Below are 12,619 nucleotides of genomic sequence, written 5' to 3'. Positions count from 1 at the left end.
GCATGTGCGATCAGACAATGTCAGGCAGGAGCGAAAAAAATCACATAAAATGTGGGGAAAAGGAGTGAAAAATTCCTCCTCATAGGGCGATGCTTTACACCCAAAGTCGACAATTCAAGGACGCTGCCGAGACGTAACATAAAATGTGCATGCCTATTCAAGTACACGAATTATGTGTTAACGAGCATTCAAGTTTTTTCTTTGCTGCGTTGCAATGAAATACGCTTTTTCTTCAGCCTGGGGTACACTTGGTGCAGTCATATTCAATAACGCAACTCACCAGTGTTATGGCAGAGATAAATACGCACCTTGCTTCGCGCGCTGAAGGACCAGCACTCAGAGTGACGGGTCTTTCATTGCTGACCATGCCTTTCATCTCGTCACTGAAAACCTTTCGATCGATATCAAGTGTATGGCGACAATGACAAGTAAGCAACGCATGCCACAAATTCCTGCAGCAGAACAGACTCGATAATAATTCCCCTATTCTAAACAGCATCGTTTGAATTCGACGTTCCATGCGGAAAGGAATGCTGCGAATGACTGTCACAGATGACCGCAAAATGATTGCACGCATTTCCAGCTTTGACCACCGGCGTGTGTGAAGCTAATCGTTTTGTTCTCACACCAAGCATTTACTACTTACTCAAGTTTCTTCACGTCGTCCGACTTCGATACGGGAATTCACCAACAATCCTACAGGTCAAAATGACAATTATGTGCAATGTTTGAGCAAAGACAAAGCTGCCGTCCTCACCGGCAATGAATCAGTAATCGTTATGCAATCAACATCTGGATGCACGTATCTGATTTTGTGATGGCCACGTTACACGTGATAAATACTTGAACAAACCTGAAGATCCCAACTAACGTGAGTAACATCATCTCATCAACGTGGGGAAAACTGGCAGCAAAACCACTCCAACAATGCAAAGCGTGTTTTTGACTCGTTCTATCTTGGAGAACAAGCAGCTTCTGAGAATTTGCACCACAGCAAACAAAACGATGCGATACACCACTCTCCAGAACCGACTCGTAGGTTTCGTTTAGTCACCACGAAATGCCGACCTGACATAAGCATGCTCCACTCCGGAGTTCGCTGGCACTTCACCCCAAACGACGCAGTGCGCAACCCAGCAGCTGTCTCATCCAACACAGAGTCGACGACGGCAACCCTGATCGGCCACGCACCAATGACGTCACGTGTTAGGCAAATATCACTAGACGTCGGCCCACTCCGCCACCAGCGCAGTCCGCTCGGCCAGGCCACGAACACCGATCAGACTATTCTGCCGGGCCAGAGAGCACCGGAGGTTCGACGGCTGTGATCACCACCGCCACCAGTCGTGACGCCTCCGTTCCATCGCCGAGCCCGCGGCGACCACCACGGGGCTCGCCCGTCCAGCCGTCTACTTGCTGAAGGACCACGAGCCCATCTACTTGCCGAAGGACCATGAGCCCATCTACTTGCTGAAGGACCACGAGCCCATCTTCTTGATGCACTCGCCGTCCTCGTTGAAGGTGGCCAGAGTCAGACGCTGCAGCTTGTTGCTGAGGCAGCTGTCGGGCATTTCGCGGCGCGTGACGGTCGTCAGTGGCACCAGCGCGTCGTCCACGTCGGCCGCGTCATACAGCTGCGCGTCGATCTCGTCGCCGTAGCGCAGCGTTCGCTGCTTGATCTCCTCTACGCAGGACGCGATCAGCGCATCCATCAGCGCCGACTGCCGACCAGAGGATGGAAGAGGTCGTCAACCGTCCGGAAGCAGCGACGTTTTCTTGTCCATTTACCCCGTACCCACGCGGCGGCCAGAAGAATAGCGCACGCCTTAAAGCTAATCGTATTTTACATTTATCATATTTTTGTGCCCCATCATATTTTTGAGCTGTAATGAAGATGGGTTACGTATGCTTGCGTAGCACAAAAACGACTATGATGTGCCTCCAAAATGATTATGCTATCAACGTTGTGATATGCGCTACCAATCCGAAGATATACGAAAGTTAACTGAATGTTCATCCCTCCATGCAACACAAACTGTTGGTAATGACTTATAGAATGTTTGGGTTCAGTTTGGCTCGCACCTGCTTGGAGAACACCTGCAGGACCTTGGACACGCGCATGCCGTATTCGACCGCCTGGAACTGCAAGAAGATGCAGGGCATGCAGTCGGGGATGCTCTCCTGGCACGGCCTGGCGAAGTCCCAGGCCAGCTCGTCGTAGCTGAGACCCAGCAGCACCGTCTGTAACCACATCGTTCCCGCAGGCTGTGATCGTGGCACGACGCCGCGCCAACAACGGGCATCGTTCCCGCAGGCTGTGATCGTGGCACGACGCCGCGCCAACAACGGGCACCGTTCCCGCAAGCTGTGATCGTGGCACGACGCCGCGCCAACAACGGGCAACGTTCCCGCAAGCTGTGATCGTGGCACGACGCCGCGCCAACAACGGGCACCGTTCCCGCAGGCTGTGATCGTGGCACGACGCCGCGCCAACAACGGGCAACGTTCCCGCAGGTTGTGATCGCGACACGATGCCGCGCCAGCAACATGTACCGTTCCCACAGGCTTTGATTGTGGCACGACTGCACGCCAACAACAGGCATGACATTGTACACAGATGCAGTCTGCTTTTCAGTTGGGAAGCCCAGTCACGCTTACCTGGGTGCCAGGCCTCCATCTTTGACAAGAACGTTAGCCAAGCTCGTGGGAACCATTTGATGGCGATTTTGTTGGAAAGTTTTGTCATTTTTAGTCGCTTAGACCCTCGAATCATGTTGCAAAACCACGTCCTTGACAACGAACACCCTACGGCCAAACAATTGGGAGACACCTTATATACCACCAGGCCCCACAATGAACATGACAAGGTCGACGCGGATGGATGGGCACAAGTTCTTAGAGGCTGAAATTTCTCATTCTTGAATCGATGAATGGCATAACACTCGCATAACTGGTATACCGTTCAACGTCGTGAGCGTAGATAGACGATCGATAATGCAATCAACACCACATTCCAAGACTCAGACTCGCAAGCAGTGGATGACGCCCTAGTCCAACGCAGTGGACTGGGCCGCACGCGCCGCCAACAGCGGTGCAGCCCGGCGCCACCTCGGCAGTCTGCTCACCCGTGCGCCCTTGTCAATGACGTAAACTCCGTGGCCGTTGACGGAGACCAGCACAGGCACGTCCGGCCGGTAGAAGACGGAGACGAGCGACCGGGCCGGCTTCTCCACCTGGGCGTGGAAGAAGGCGCTGCCGTAGTAGGGCAGCGACCAGCAGAACTCAAGGTACTTGCGCACCAGCTTGCGCCTAGTGGCGCCGCTCGGTATGCTCCGCAGCTGCTCGATGATGCGCGCCTCGGTGCTGGTCTTGCCGCCGATCCTGTTGATCAGCGACCAGCTGTGGCTGATCATGTGGTCCGGGAGGTACTCGGCGATGTGTGACCTGCGGGCAAGGAGGGAGGGGGGAGGGTGAAGTGCGGGGAGCGCCGCGCACGGAGATGCGTTCGGCTGCGCCCGGGTGCAGGTGCCGCGGTGCTGGCCGACGGGGTCCGGTCACGAGGCTCCAGACCCGCCAGATCCTGCATGTTGTACCGATTTACGCGCCTCGTGATTGGGCTCCTGACGGCCTAGCCACAGGGTACATATGTGCAACGTCCGCCTGAGAACGCATATCGTGTTTTGCACCAGCCGGAAGATTCCGAGTGGGGATGAATTCACTATGGGGTCGTGAAGGCTAACCGTGGCAAAAGGTGCGTCCGCGGGCACCAGAGATCGGACCCATTTAAGGATGGCACACCCGGTGGCGACGCACACAGCTCTGTTTGAGGCACCACCAACGTGTCGAGATCGGATTGTGAGCACCCGCAGTCTGCACCCGGTGCCACCCCGGACCAGTCAATATCGAATTGTGAGCATCCAAAGCCTGCACCCGGTGCCACCCCGGACCAGTCAGTATCGGATTGTGAGCACCCGAGGCCTGCACCCGGTGCCACCCCGGAGCGGTCAAGATTAGTTATTACCCATGGCCACGTGAGTATGGTATTCTGAAGTCCAGATGCCACCATCCATTCTATTATCAAAAGTACCGCCCCAGCATGCAGAGCTGTGGAGGCACGCCAAACCTGAAGAAGTCGGGCGTGTGGACGTCGGCGTCGAACGCGCCGAGCTCCAGGCGCGCCTGCAGGCCGGCCAGCATGTCGTAGTCGCTCGCCTCACACGGGTAGCGACCCTCCAGGATGTTGAACCGGGCCTCCTCGTACAGCAGTTCAAGCACGCGCGGGTCGCTGCGGCGGACAGCACGACGTCAGCAGTCCGCATCAGCCGGGCGCGACGCAGTACGACCGTGCAGATGCGGCGGCCCCGGCGTGAGCACGCGAGTCTGAAGCTTCAGAGATCATGCATACGACGGTAGAATTTTGATATCTTTGGGAGTGTGTGTGAATGATGAAAGCGTGCTCTAAATTACGGACAAGTATATGGGCGGTGGATTGGTCCCCCTCCCATTTGGTGGCTACCCCGAGCTTTGCTAGGTTGCTTTCCGTAATCGACAGCCAAGGTAACACTGACCGGATTTTCATTTCATCCTTTTTCGAGAAGAACACGCTGCGCTGGAAGGAGACGATCGGTTCGTCCCTGATGATTTCGTCCTGCTCTGCTGACGAGTATTTCCGGAGCAGCGCGCGCCATTCCCGGCGGATGTGGAAAGGCTTGTGATGCGGCTTGAGCTGTATCTCTGCGGTGGCGGAGGGACAAACGGCATAAGCAGCTGTGGTTTGTCAGCGTTGAAAGGAAATGGGATGGGTGGCGTCGACACAAAGAGCAGTCTACAGCCACAGCGTTCGGGTTTGAACAAAACAAGCCAAAACACTATCCAGCCTATTATTATATGAGTCCCGGACCGGTGAATTTGTTCAGAAATTGACCTCGGATCCGATCCTGCTCAAATCTCTCTTAACAGGAGCGCGTGGCATGCGATGTTGCTAGGGACTTCCTAGAAGGCCTGGCCGCTATTGACTTGGTGAGGTTAGCAACTGAGGCTTCTTCAGTCACTGTAAGATCCGGAAGCAACTGCCGGAGCCCTGCATTTGCTTCGCATCAGCATCCAGCTGCGCCCTACCTAGCTGTGGCGAGGTCATCCAGATGCTGAAGACCTGCGAAGCCATGGGCGGCAGGCCCAAGTCCTCCTCCTCCATGACGCACTGCTGGAGCTGCGAGGCCGTCAGCTCGGCGCCGTCATCCGCCTCCAGGCGGACGGCCTGCTGCGACATCAGGTATACGCAGACCTCTAGCGGCGCCGCTGCGAAGCACACGTTCCGTGAGTTCTACGCTAGGGATGTTCGACCATGTCAACCGATCAACAGGTCATGTGAGGCTAATTCGCGCGCATCTACATGGGATGCCCACACACGCACATCCGTAAACAGGGGGTGCATTTTCCTTTCCAGTTGGGGAAGGGGAGGGGGCTTCCCAACTTGGGTTCCAGCCCACCCCAACTTTTAGAGGGATTGATGCCGTAATCCGGAGAGAATCTCGTTTTTTGGCTATTCCGGAGCAAATCGTGTCATGTTTCACTGATCAGCTCTTCCAACTCATTTTTCGAAACTGCTCCCTTGTCGTTACGTTTAAAAACGTCTCATACAGTGAAACGCCGATATCAATTTTGAGCTGAATTCTTTCTGTTTCGCTATACGCCAATGTTCAACTCTCAAAAAGCTGTGTGATGGGGAGGGTCAAGTCCCTCTGTCCCCCTGTCCCCACAGTGATGAGTGCATCAGTCAGATAAGGAGTCGTTCACCTGCACAACAAACATTTAATGTAACGCGAACCACCATCTTCATAAACGGGTCTCACACGCTATTTTGACGATAAAATAGAACGCGGTTGGCAAATAACTGGCTAACTAGATACATCTGATGCATTATCGCAACACAGATCACGTGGCAAGCTTTTCAACCAAGATGCCGACTTTGTGTTTTAACATCCCAAATATTACTCGTGGGATCATGCCAAGCATCCACAAGCACCTCCAGCGCGGGTAGCCGCTGTCCACGGCGAACTGACCTTTTGTCTTACGCCGGTTGGGGGTGGGCGCGCGGCCCACCTTGCCTGGGATAGGGCCGGCCTGCGGCTGCGCCAGCGGCGGCGGCACTGGGCTCGGCGGCTTCTTGGCCGGCTGGTTCTGGTAGCCGGCCGGCGGCGGCAAGATCTGCTGTGGCGCCATCGGCGGGGGCACGCTCACCGGCGGCGGCGGCGGCGGGAAGCCGGCAGGCGGCGTGCGTCGGCCGTGCACGTGCAGCCCCAGCACGCTTGAGTCCGAGTGCGCCTCGCGCATGCGCTCGTTGTAAACGGTCTTCTCGTGCTTCTCCTTCATCATGTCGGCGTACAGGCCCTTGTCGTAGACGCGCTGATGCTTGAGAGGGTCGTAGCGCGCGCCGGTGGACGCGTGCGGGTTCGAATGCTGCTGGCTGCTGTGCTGTTGGATCGGGTGCTGCTGGCTGGAATGCTGCTGCACCTGGTGCGATTGGCTGAGATGCGACTGGCTGACGTGCTGCTGCTGGCTCGCGTGGGACTGTCCCAGGTGTTGCTGCTGACTGGTATGCTGCTGTCCCATGTGCTGCTGCTGGCTGGCGTGCTGCTGCCCCAGGTGCTGCTGCTGGCTGGCGTGCTGCTGCCCCAGGTGCTGCTGCTGGCTGGTGTGCGGTTGCCCCAGGTGCTGCTGCTGACCGAGCCGCGCCGGACCACCGTGGTGCGGCGCCGCGTGGTGCAGCGCACCGCCGTGGTGCTGGTGCGCCTTGTAGTGGCTCAGCTGCACGTCATGCACGTCCAGCGGGTCGCGTACCTTGTGCTCACTCGGCTTGCGCCGGCCCAGCGTGCTCGACAGCGGGTAGCACTGGACACGCGGGTCGAGCTGCTCGAAGCGGCGCCGGCCGCCCAGGCCGCCCAGCTCGTAGCTGGAGAGCGGCGGCGGCGGCGGGCGCGCCGAGCCCAGCTGCGCACCGGCCCCGCCGCCGCCGTAGTAGCGCATCTCCTCGTAGCGCGACACCTTCTTGTACTCGCGCACCAGGTACTCGGGTGGCAGCCGGTCGCGCATGTACTCCCTGCCGGCAACACACGGCCGGCGTCAGGACAGGCGGCGGGCGAATGAGTGGCGAATCGAATGAGGGAGGTTCAGTTGCATCTAAATCGCTAAGTTGCATGGAAATAGCTTGGCTTGCAACTAAATTTATTCAAACGTATACAGTTCCGGGTTGTGCATCTTATCGTTTGCACCTGCATGAGTTTGAAGCTCAGTGGTTGTAAATGTATGGGATTCTAGAAACCGCGATACTATGGGCGGACCACGTCGCTCCAGTTGGGGATTTTCTTGCCATGCAAAGAAGAGGCAATAGCACCCCGGTCCCCCAGACCAGCCAGCAATTGCCAAACATAACGTATGATGACCTGTTCAGGCGGAATGTCCCGCAAAATGCGTGCATTTCAGACCCAAAATTTGGAAGCTAACCCATGCAATGTAAATCAGACCAGGCCTTCAGCATCGCCCCCACATTGCTCACCTTATGGAAATAAATTAACTCTTCAGCGACACAAATAAAAAGTATCTTAAGACTTTAGTTTTGCTGTTTAGAGCATAGGCTCTTGATAGCAGACGCAACGGCCGCTAATGTTCGGTCCCTTCACTCATTCAAAGCATGAATCACGTCATTTGGGATGCGAGTTCTGGCATCATCGTGCCTGTGGCAACTGAGCCGCGCCTGCACCCCGAGCTAGCGCGATGACCTCACCTATCGCAGGGTGTTCATGCGCAGCTCCCATGGAACACGGAACACAGGGGAGCCCAGGGGCTGCGGCGTTATAGGATCGTGGCAGGCGTAGGACAACGAAGTCAATAAGTTGTCCGTCAAATCGTTTCCAAGATGTCACTTTAGAATCGTTGACAACAAATGACACTGACAGGCTGCTCTTTATACACGGCTGTTTTGAAAAGAGCACATCTTTGTCGGCGCTAAGAAGTAGCACCACGGAACTAAGCAACTTAGATCCAGTCGAACTGCAACCCGCGCCGGAAGACTTCTTGGGGTGTAAGCGGGTTACAGTTGCGTGTCTGAGAGACGCCAGGGCCCAACAGCGTGTGCCACCTAATCCATATTGCCGGGTTTGTCGTTGAGATGCGACGCCGCGGCAGGTAGCATGCATGATGTTCAAATCTTAAGACGCGCTCAGGTGGGGGTCAAGTTGACCCCCCCCGAAAGGTTTTTCCAGAATGGTTTCTGAACGGTGGAGCGCCGCCGCGCTAAATGTTGCATGACCTTAGACAACTAAATGGCGTATCGTCTGGTATAAAAATGAGATGTACCTCGCAAGCTCGCTGACCTACGACAGGTCAAAGTCAGGCCGTGGATTCTGCGAAGGCAATTTCTAGGGCATCGATCAGTCTGATGCAACAACGGAGTGTTAGACGAGATCAGACACCACTGAGATACTTTCTGAGACAATGCAACACTTAAATGAACAAATTTAATCGATCTAAGATCAGTTTTGAATGTGAGACCAAGGTCAAAGCCAAACAGTTTTTACACTCTAGGGCTTGCTGTATGGTGCAGTTTCTGGTGCTCATTTTGAATTTATTGATAACAGGAGCCGCATTATAAATCTTCCAAGCACTTCTCCCAGGCCCGAATAAATCGCTGACGTAAAATGGCCTGGGCCAACGTTTTGCTTTTAGAAATATACCGCCTAACGTAATCTTTCTTGCTTACTCAGATGCAAAACTCAAAGAATTCTTGTACGATTTTGGTCACAATGACCTTCGAAAGGTCAAACAGGGTCATTGAACTTGGGTGATCATGTAACCTTTTGCTTAGAACAGGCATCTAGATACTGGGGGCACTTTGAAGGCCAGCCTGGGTATTGACCTAGTTTGACCTTATTTGACCCAAAGTCCATAACATAAGAACCTCAAGCTTTGACTTGAGTTAGTTCAGGTACAGGCCCCCACGCCCTAAAAGTTTAGTGTCTCTAGCTTTCTTAGTTTCTGAGATCTAAAGCGGGTCAAATTGACCCCCATCCGAGCGAAGGGTATCCAACCAGCCATCCGGGAGCGTGTTAAGACTGACCGTGCTGAGAGATGCTGAAAGGGCTTGATCATTACGACGGAACGATGTCATGATATAATACGTTCAATGGATTCGCAACATATGCGTGATCAGCTCAGTGGCAGTGCTGCCGTTTGATTAAGTAAAATCTAGCTGAGGTTACTGGCGATATCAGAGAAAGGAAGTAATTGATGCTACGAACGAATGGTTTCAAAACCATTTGGCTGAGTTACATTGTATGTATCCGTAGATGTGTTTACATCTAGTCGCTGGACATGCCCCAACAAAATGCCAGCTAATCTGAGTGCAGACTTCTGACGTGCAGGATCGAAAGGTTCCGAATTGCCAAGTAGCGAATCGCCAAGTACCCATATCTCTGAATTTGAGCGGAAAATTAGCACTTCTTGACCATTTCTTCGGCTATCTGCTAGCTGCCACTATCTGTTGTATGCAAGCAGACGTCGTATTGCAGACGTTGCAAGGCGTCAACCGGGTTCGCGTGCGTCCTGTCATTTTTGCAATATAAACATTTACAGGAGTCGCCTCGGCAGCGATATCTATCATGCGGTCTGGGATGTAAACTCGACCACTTGCGTCCGGTGGGAAAGGGCGCCGGCTCCGAACCCCTGAGAAGCCGAACGGCTTGGCACAACAATGATGCACATAGTGAGCAGGTCGGACCTGACAAAAGAGAGTCATCCAGGCATGGGTCGCCGTGTGATAGGATCGTGAGGCGTGTAAAACATCTTTCCACGATCCTGTTTGGAGCGGGGGCGGGAGGCAAAGTCATACACTGAGCTGGAATTGCAGCTATTCGCACCGAGCTTAGGACACGGGCTAAAACACTGCTAAGGGTATGGGCAAAAACACCATTCAGGGCACGGGCAAAAACCCTGCTCAAGATATGGGCAAAAACACTGCTCAGGGTATGGGCACTGCTTAGGGCACAGACAAAAGTGCCGCCCAGGGCACGGGTAAAAACATTGCTCAGCATGTACTTCAAGGCCAAAGCCACTCATGTATTTAATTCCAGTAAAATCGAAAAGAGCAAAATCCATCGAACCATTGTCAACGCTATCAACATTGAACAATTGAGTTGCGCACCTACTAATGACTTTTTGCATTTGCAATATAATAAACTAATTTTCTTTCTGAATATCTCAAGAAGTCACCGCCTTGTGTGCAGTACTACCGTCAATCCCCAAATGCAATATTTCCTCATCAAGTCTTCAAGTACCAACTTTGGAAGCACTACAGAAGAATGCTGTCTTGGTCTACGTAGCCCTCTGTCGGCACCTCATGCAGCCAAGGTGGTGCCGGTCCATGCTGCCCTCTGACGTCCACTGACCTTAAACACGACCGCTGCCGCCGGCCGCAGGCCATACATTTCAAGGGCAAATGGCGAGGGCCCAAAGCAACTCGAACTCACTCCGCCACATGTGGGTGAATCGAAAGGCAGGCGCTTCAGCCAGCTGAGCCACCGGGATGAACAGTTTTCGAGTGAATATGGTTCTTCAGTTAATAGAGACCAAACTACAAGGTTTCCCAAATGCTATATAACATGAGTTCAATGCGCGAAATCGAACGCATGTTACCGGTCTGACAAAGGTCAAGCCCACATAACTTTGTGGTCATGCGGTTGTTATTACCACGAATGTTTCGGTTGCAAACCGGCGCGCAACACTTGCCCTTGAGGATAACGAGGCATTACACAGCACACAGCCCATCCATCCGTGGCTAGCAGCCGTGCGGTTGTGTACTCACAGTTCCCAGACAGGTGTTCGCTTTCCCATAGTGCTCGCGGTCGGTTTCGCCGGCCTCTCACCACAGCCTGTCGCGCCCCCACTGATCGCCGCGCGCCCACCCCATCCGTTGGGAGGGGGAGGGTGACCCGCCCATCCGGCTTCCTGTCGGCGCTGCGCTCTGTCCCCGCCGCCGTCCCGTCCCGCCCGACCGACCGGCGGCGGGGCGGAGCGGCCCGGCGGCGGGCGGGGCGGGCCTGCTCGACCGACGGTGGCGGGACGGAGCGACGGAGTTTGTCCGCGGGCATCCGTCGTCACTGTCACAAGCGACCGACAGCTGTAGGCGACCGTTTAAAAAACTATAGCTGTTTTCGGGCGCTTTTTCAGTCAACTACATTGGACTATTAGGGCCAATGCTTAATTCTCAGAAAGCTGGGGTAATGTCCCCCGCCCCATGACCCCGGTAGCTGCGTCAGCGTGTGTGTTCTGCTGACAGAGTCATGCATCGTGCTTTGACCCGTACCTCACAGGTGTGACGAACTTTGTTGCATGATGTAGTAGCTTCGGCCCTCCTCCTACATATTATATATATATATATATATATATATATATATATATATATATATATGTACACAAAACTATCATATATATGTATATATGTACATGGGTACGTATGTATGCATGTAGATACGTATGTATGTGTGTATGTATGTATGTGTATGCTTGATGTCTTAGCTCTTTACGTCTCGCTTCAACGAAAGTTTTTTTCGAAAGAAAATGAGCAAACTGCAGAATCCAGTGGTATCTGACTGAAATGCATGGCATCGGCGTGAAATGAAGTTAAACAAAGGTACAACAGGTCCAGACACTAACGTGAACGTTAATCTAAATTAAATGAGCATTGTGCCGGCCACGTAATTGGCATCGCATTTTACCGTTGCCATCAGGCTCGTAGTTCATCAAATGCATAGCATCGAGCAAGCTGATCTAAGCTTCCTTCGAGTGATGCGTGTGGACACCCGCGACTGTATCCGACTGACCTGGAGTAGCGGTCCTCCAGGTAGGCGTGGCCAGCAGGCATCCTGCGCGCGTACTCCACCGGGATGACGGTGACGTAGGATTGACCTTTGTCCGCCTGGGGGCCGGAGAGGTCGCCTACGCTCCTGTAGTCCATCACACAGGCCGAGCACAGCGTTCCCTGCCGGGCACGTGGAGACAAACAAGTCTTCAACGGACACTCGGCATGCAGGGTCTGTGGCGTGGTGATAAACAGGCAACAGGCTCTCTGTCACGCACCTGATCATGCCAGGAGCGGAGCTTTGTCCAATGCAAGGGAAAGAGAGATCCTGCTCAAATGCGAGGCTTGGGAGTTCGTGGCCTTTTCGCTGCTTGTTTGTGTCTGGGGCTGCGAGTTAAAGGGCCTCGGGTGGACATGGGGAGCCTCAAACACCTGCAAAGGGCTGCAACGCTTTTCCTCACCCGGGCCATTCCTCTTGCGACACTTCACTTCTGGTGGTTCTTCTGATGCATGAATATATGCTGACAACGATCTGTACCGTACTTTCATCTATAAATGGGCAGGTATTTTTAAGACAATAGCAACACACGACGGGAGGAAATAGAAATCTGCGAGGAGGCATTCAACACTACATAGTAGGTCTGCGCGGAACTATGTACCTGCGGGCGCCTTGAAGTTCATACGCTGGCTACATCCAGTTTAAATCGCATGCCACCGAAGGGCCAGCATTCATCCACGGCACAGTGCACACCGTGATGGCGTCAC

General features: G+C 53.9%; 1 protein-coding gene across 1 annotated transcript; it reads right to left on the bottom strand.

Annotated features, from left to right (window-relative positions):
* Nucleotides 1-215: 215 nt before the first annotated feature.
* On the bottom strand, nt 216-12,035 carry Bili (FERM domain-containing protein 8 Bili; the record flags this gene model as incomplete). Its single annotated transcript, XM_037223578.1, is given in 9 exon segments — nt 216-1,721; nt 2,083-2,241; nt 3,126-3,444; nt 4,124-4,285; nt 4,569-4,734; nt 5,119-5,298; nt 6,063-6,658; nt 6,707-7,099; nt 11,877-12,035. Coding segments are annotated over 9 exon segments (2,367 nt in total). The 3' UTR covers nt 216-1,463.
* Nucleotides 12,036-12,619: the final 584 nt, after the last annotated feature.

This window comes from Pollicipes pollicipes, unplaced genomic scaffold (genome assembly GCF_011947565.3).
Source record: "Pollicipes pollicipes isolate AB1234 unplaced genomic scaffold, Ppol_2.1 Scaffold_2555;HRSCAF=2994_pilon_pilon_pilon, whole genome shotgun sequence".
Lineage (NCBI taxonomy): Eukaryota > Metazoa > Arthropoda > Thecostraca > Pollicipedomorpha > Pollicipedidae > Pollicipes > Pollicipes pollicipes.
The sequence above is the reverse complement of the archived record's forward strand: the minus strand, read 5'-3'. Positions and strand labels throughout refer to the sequence as shown.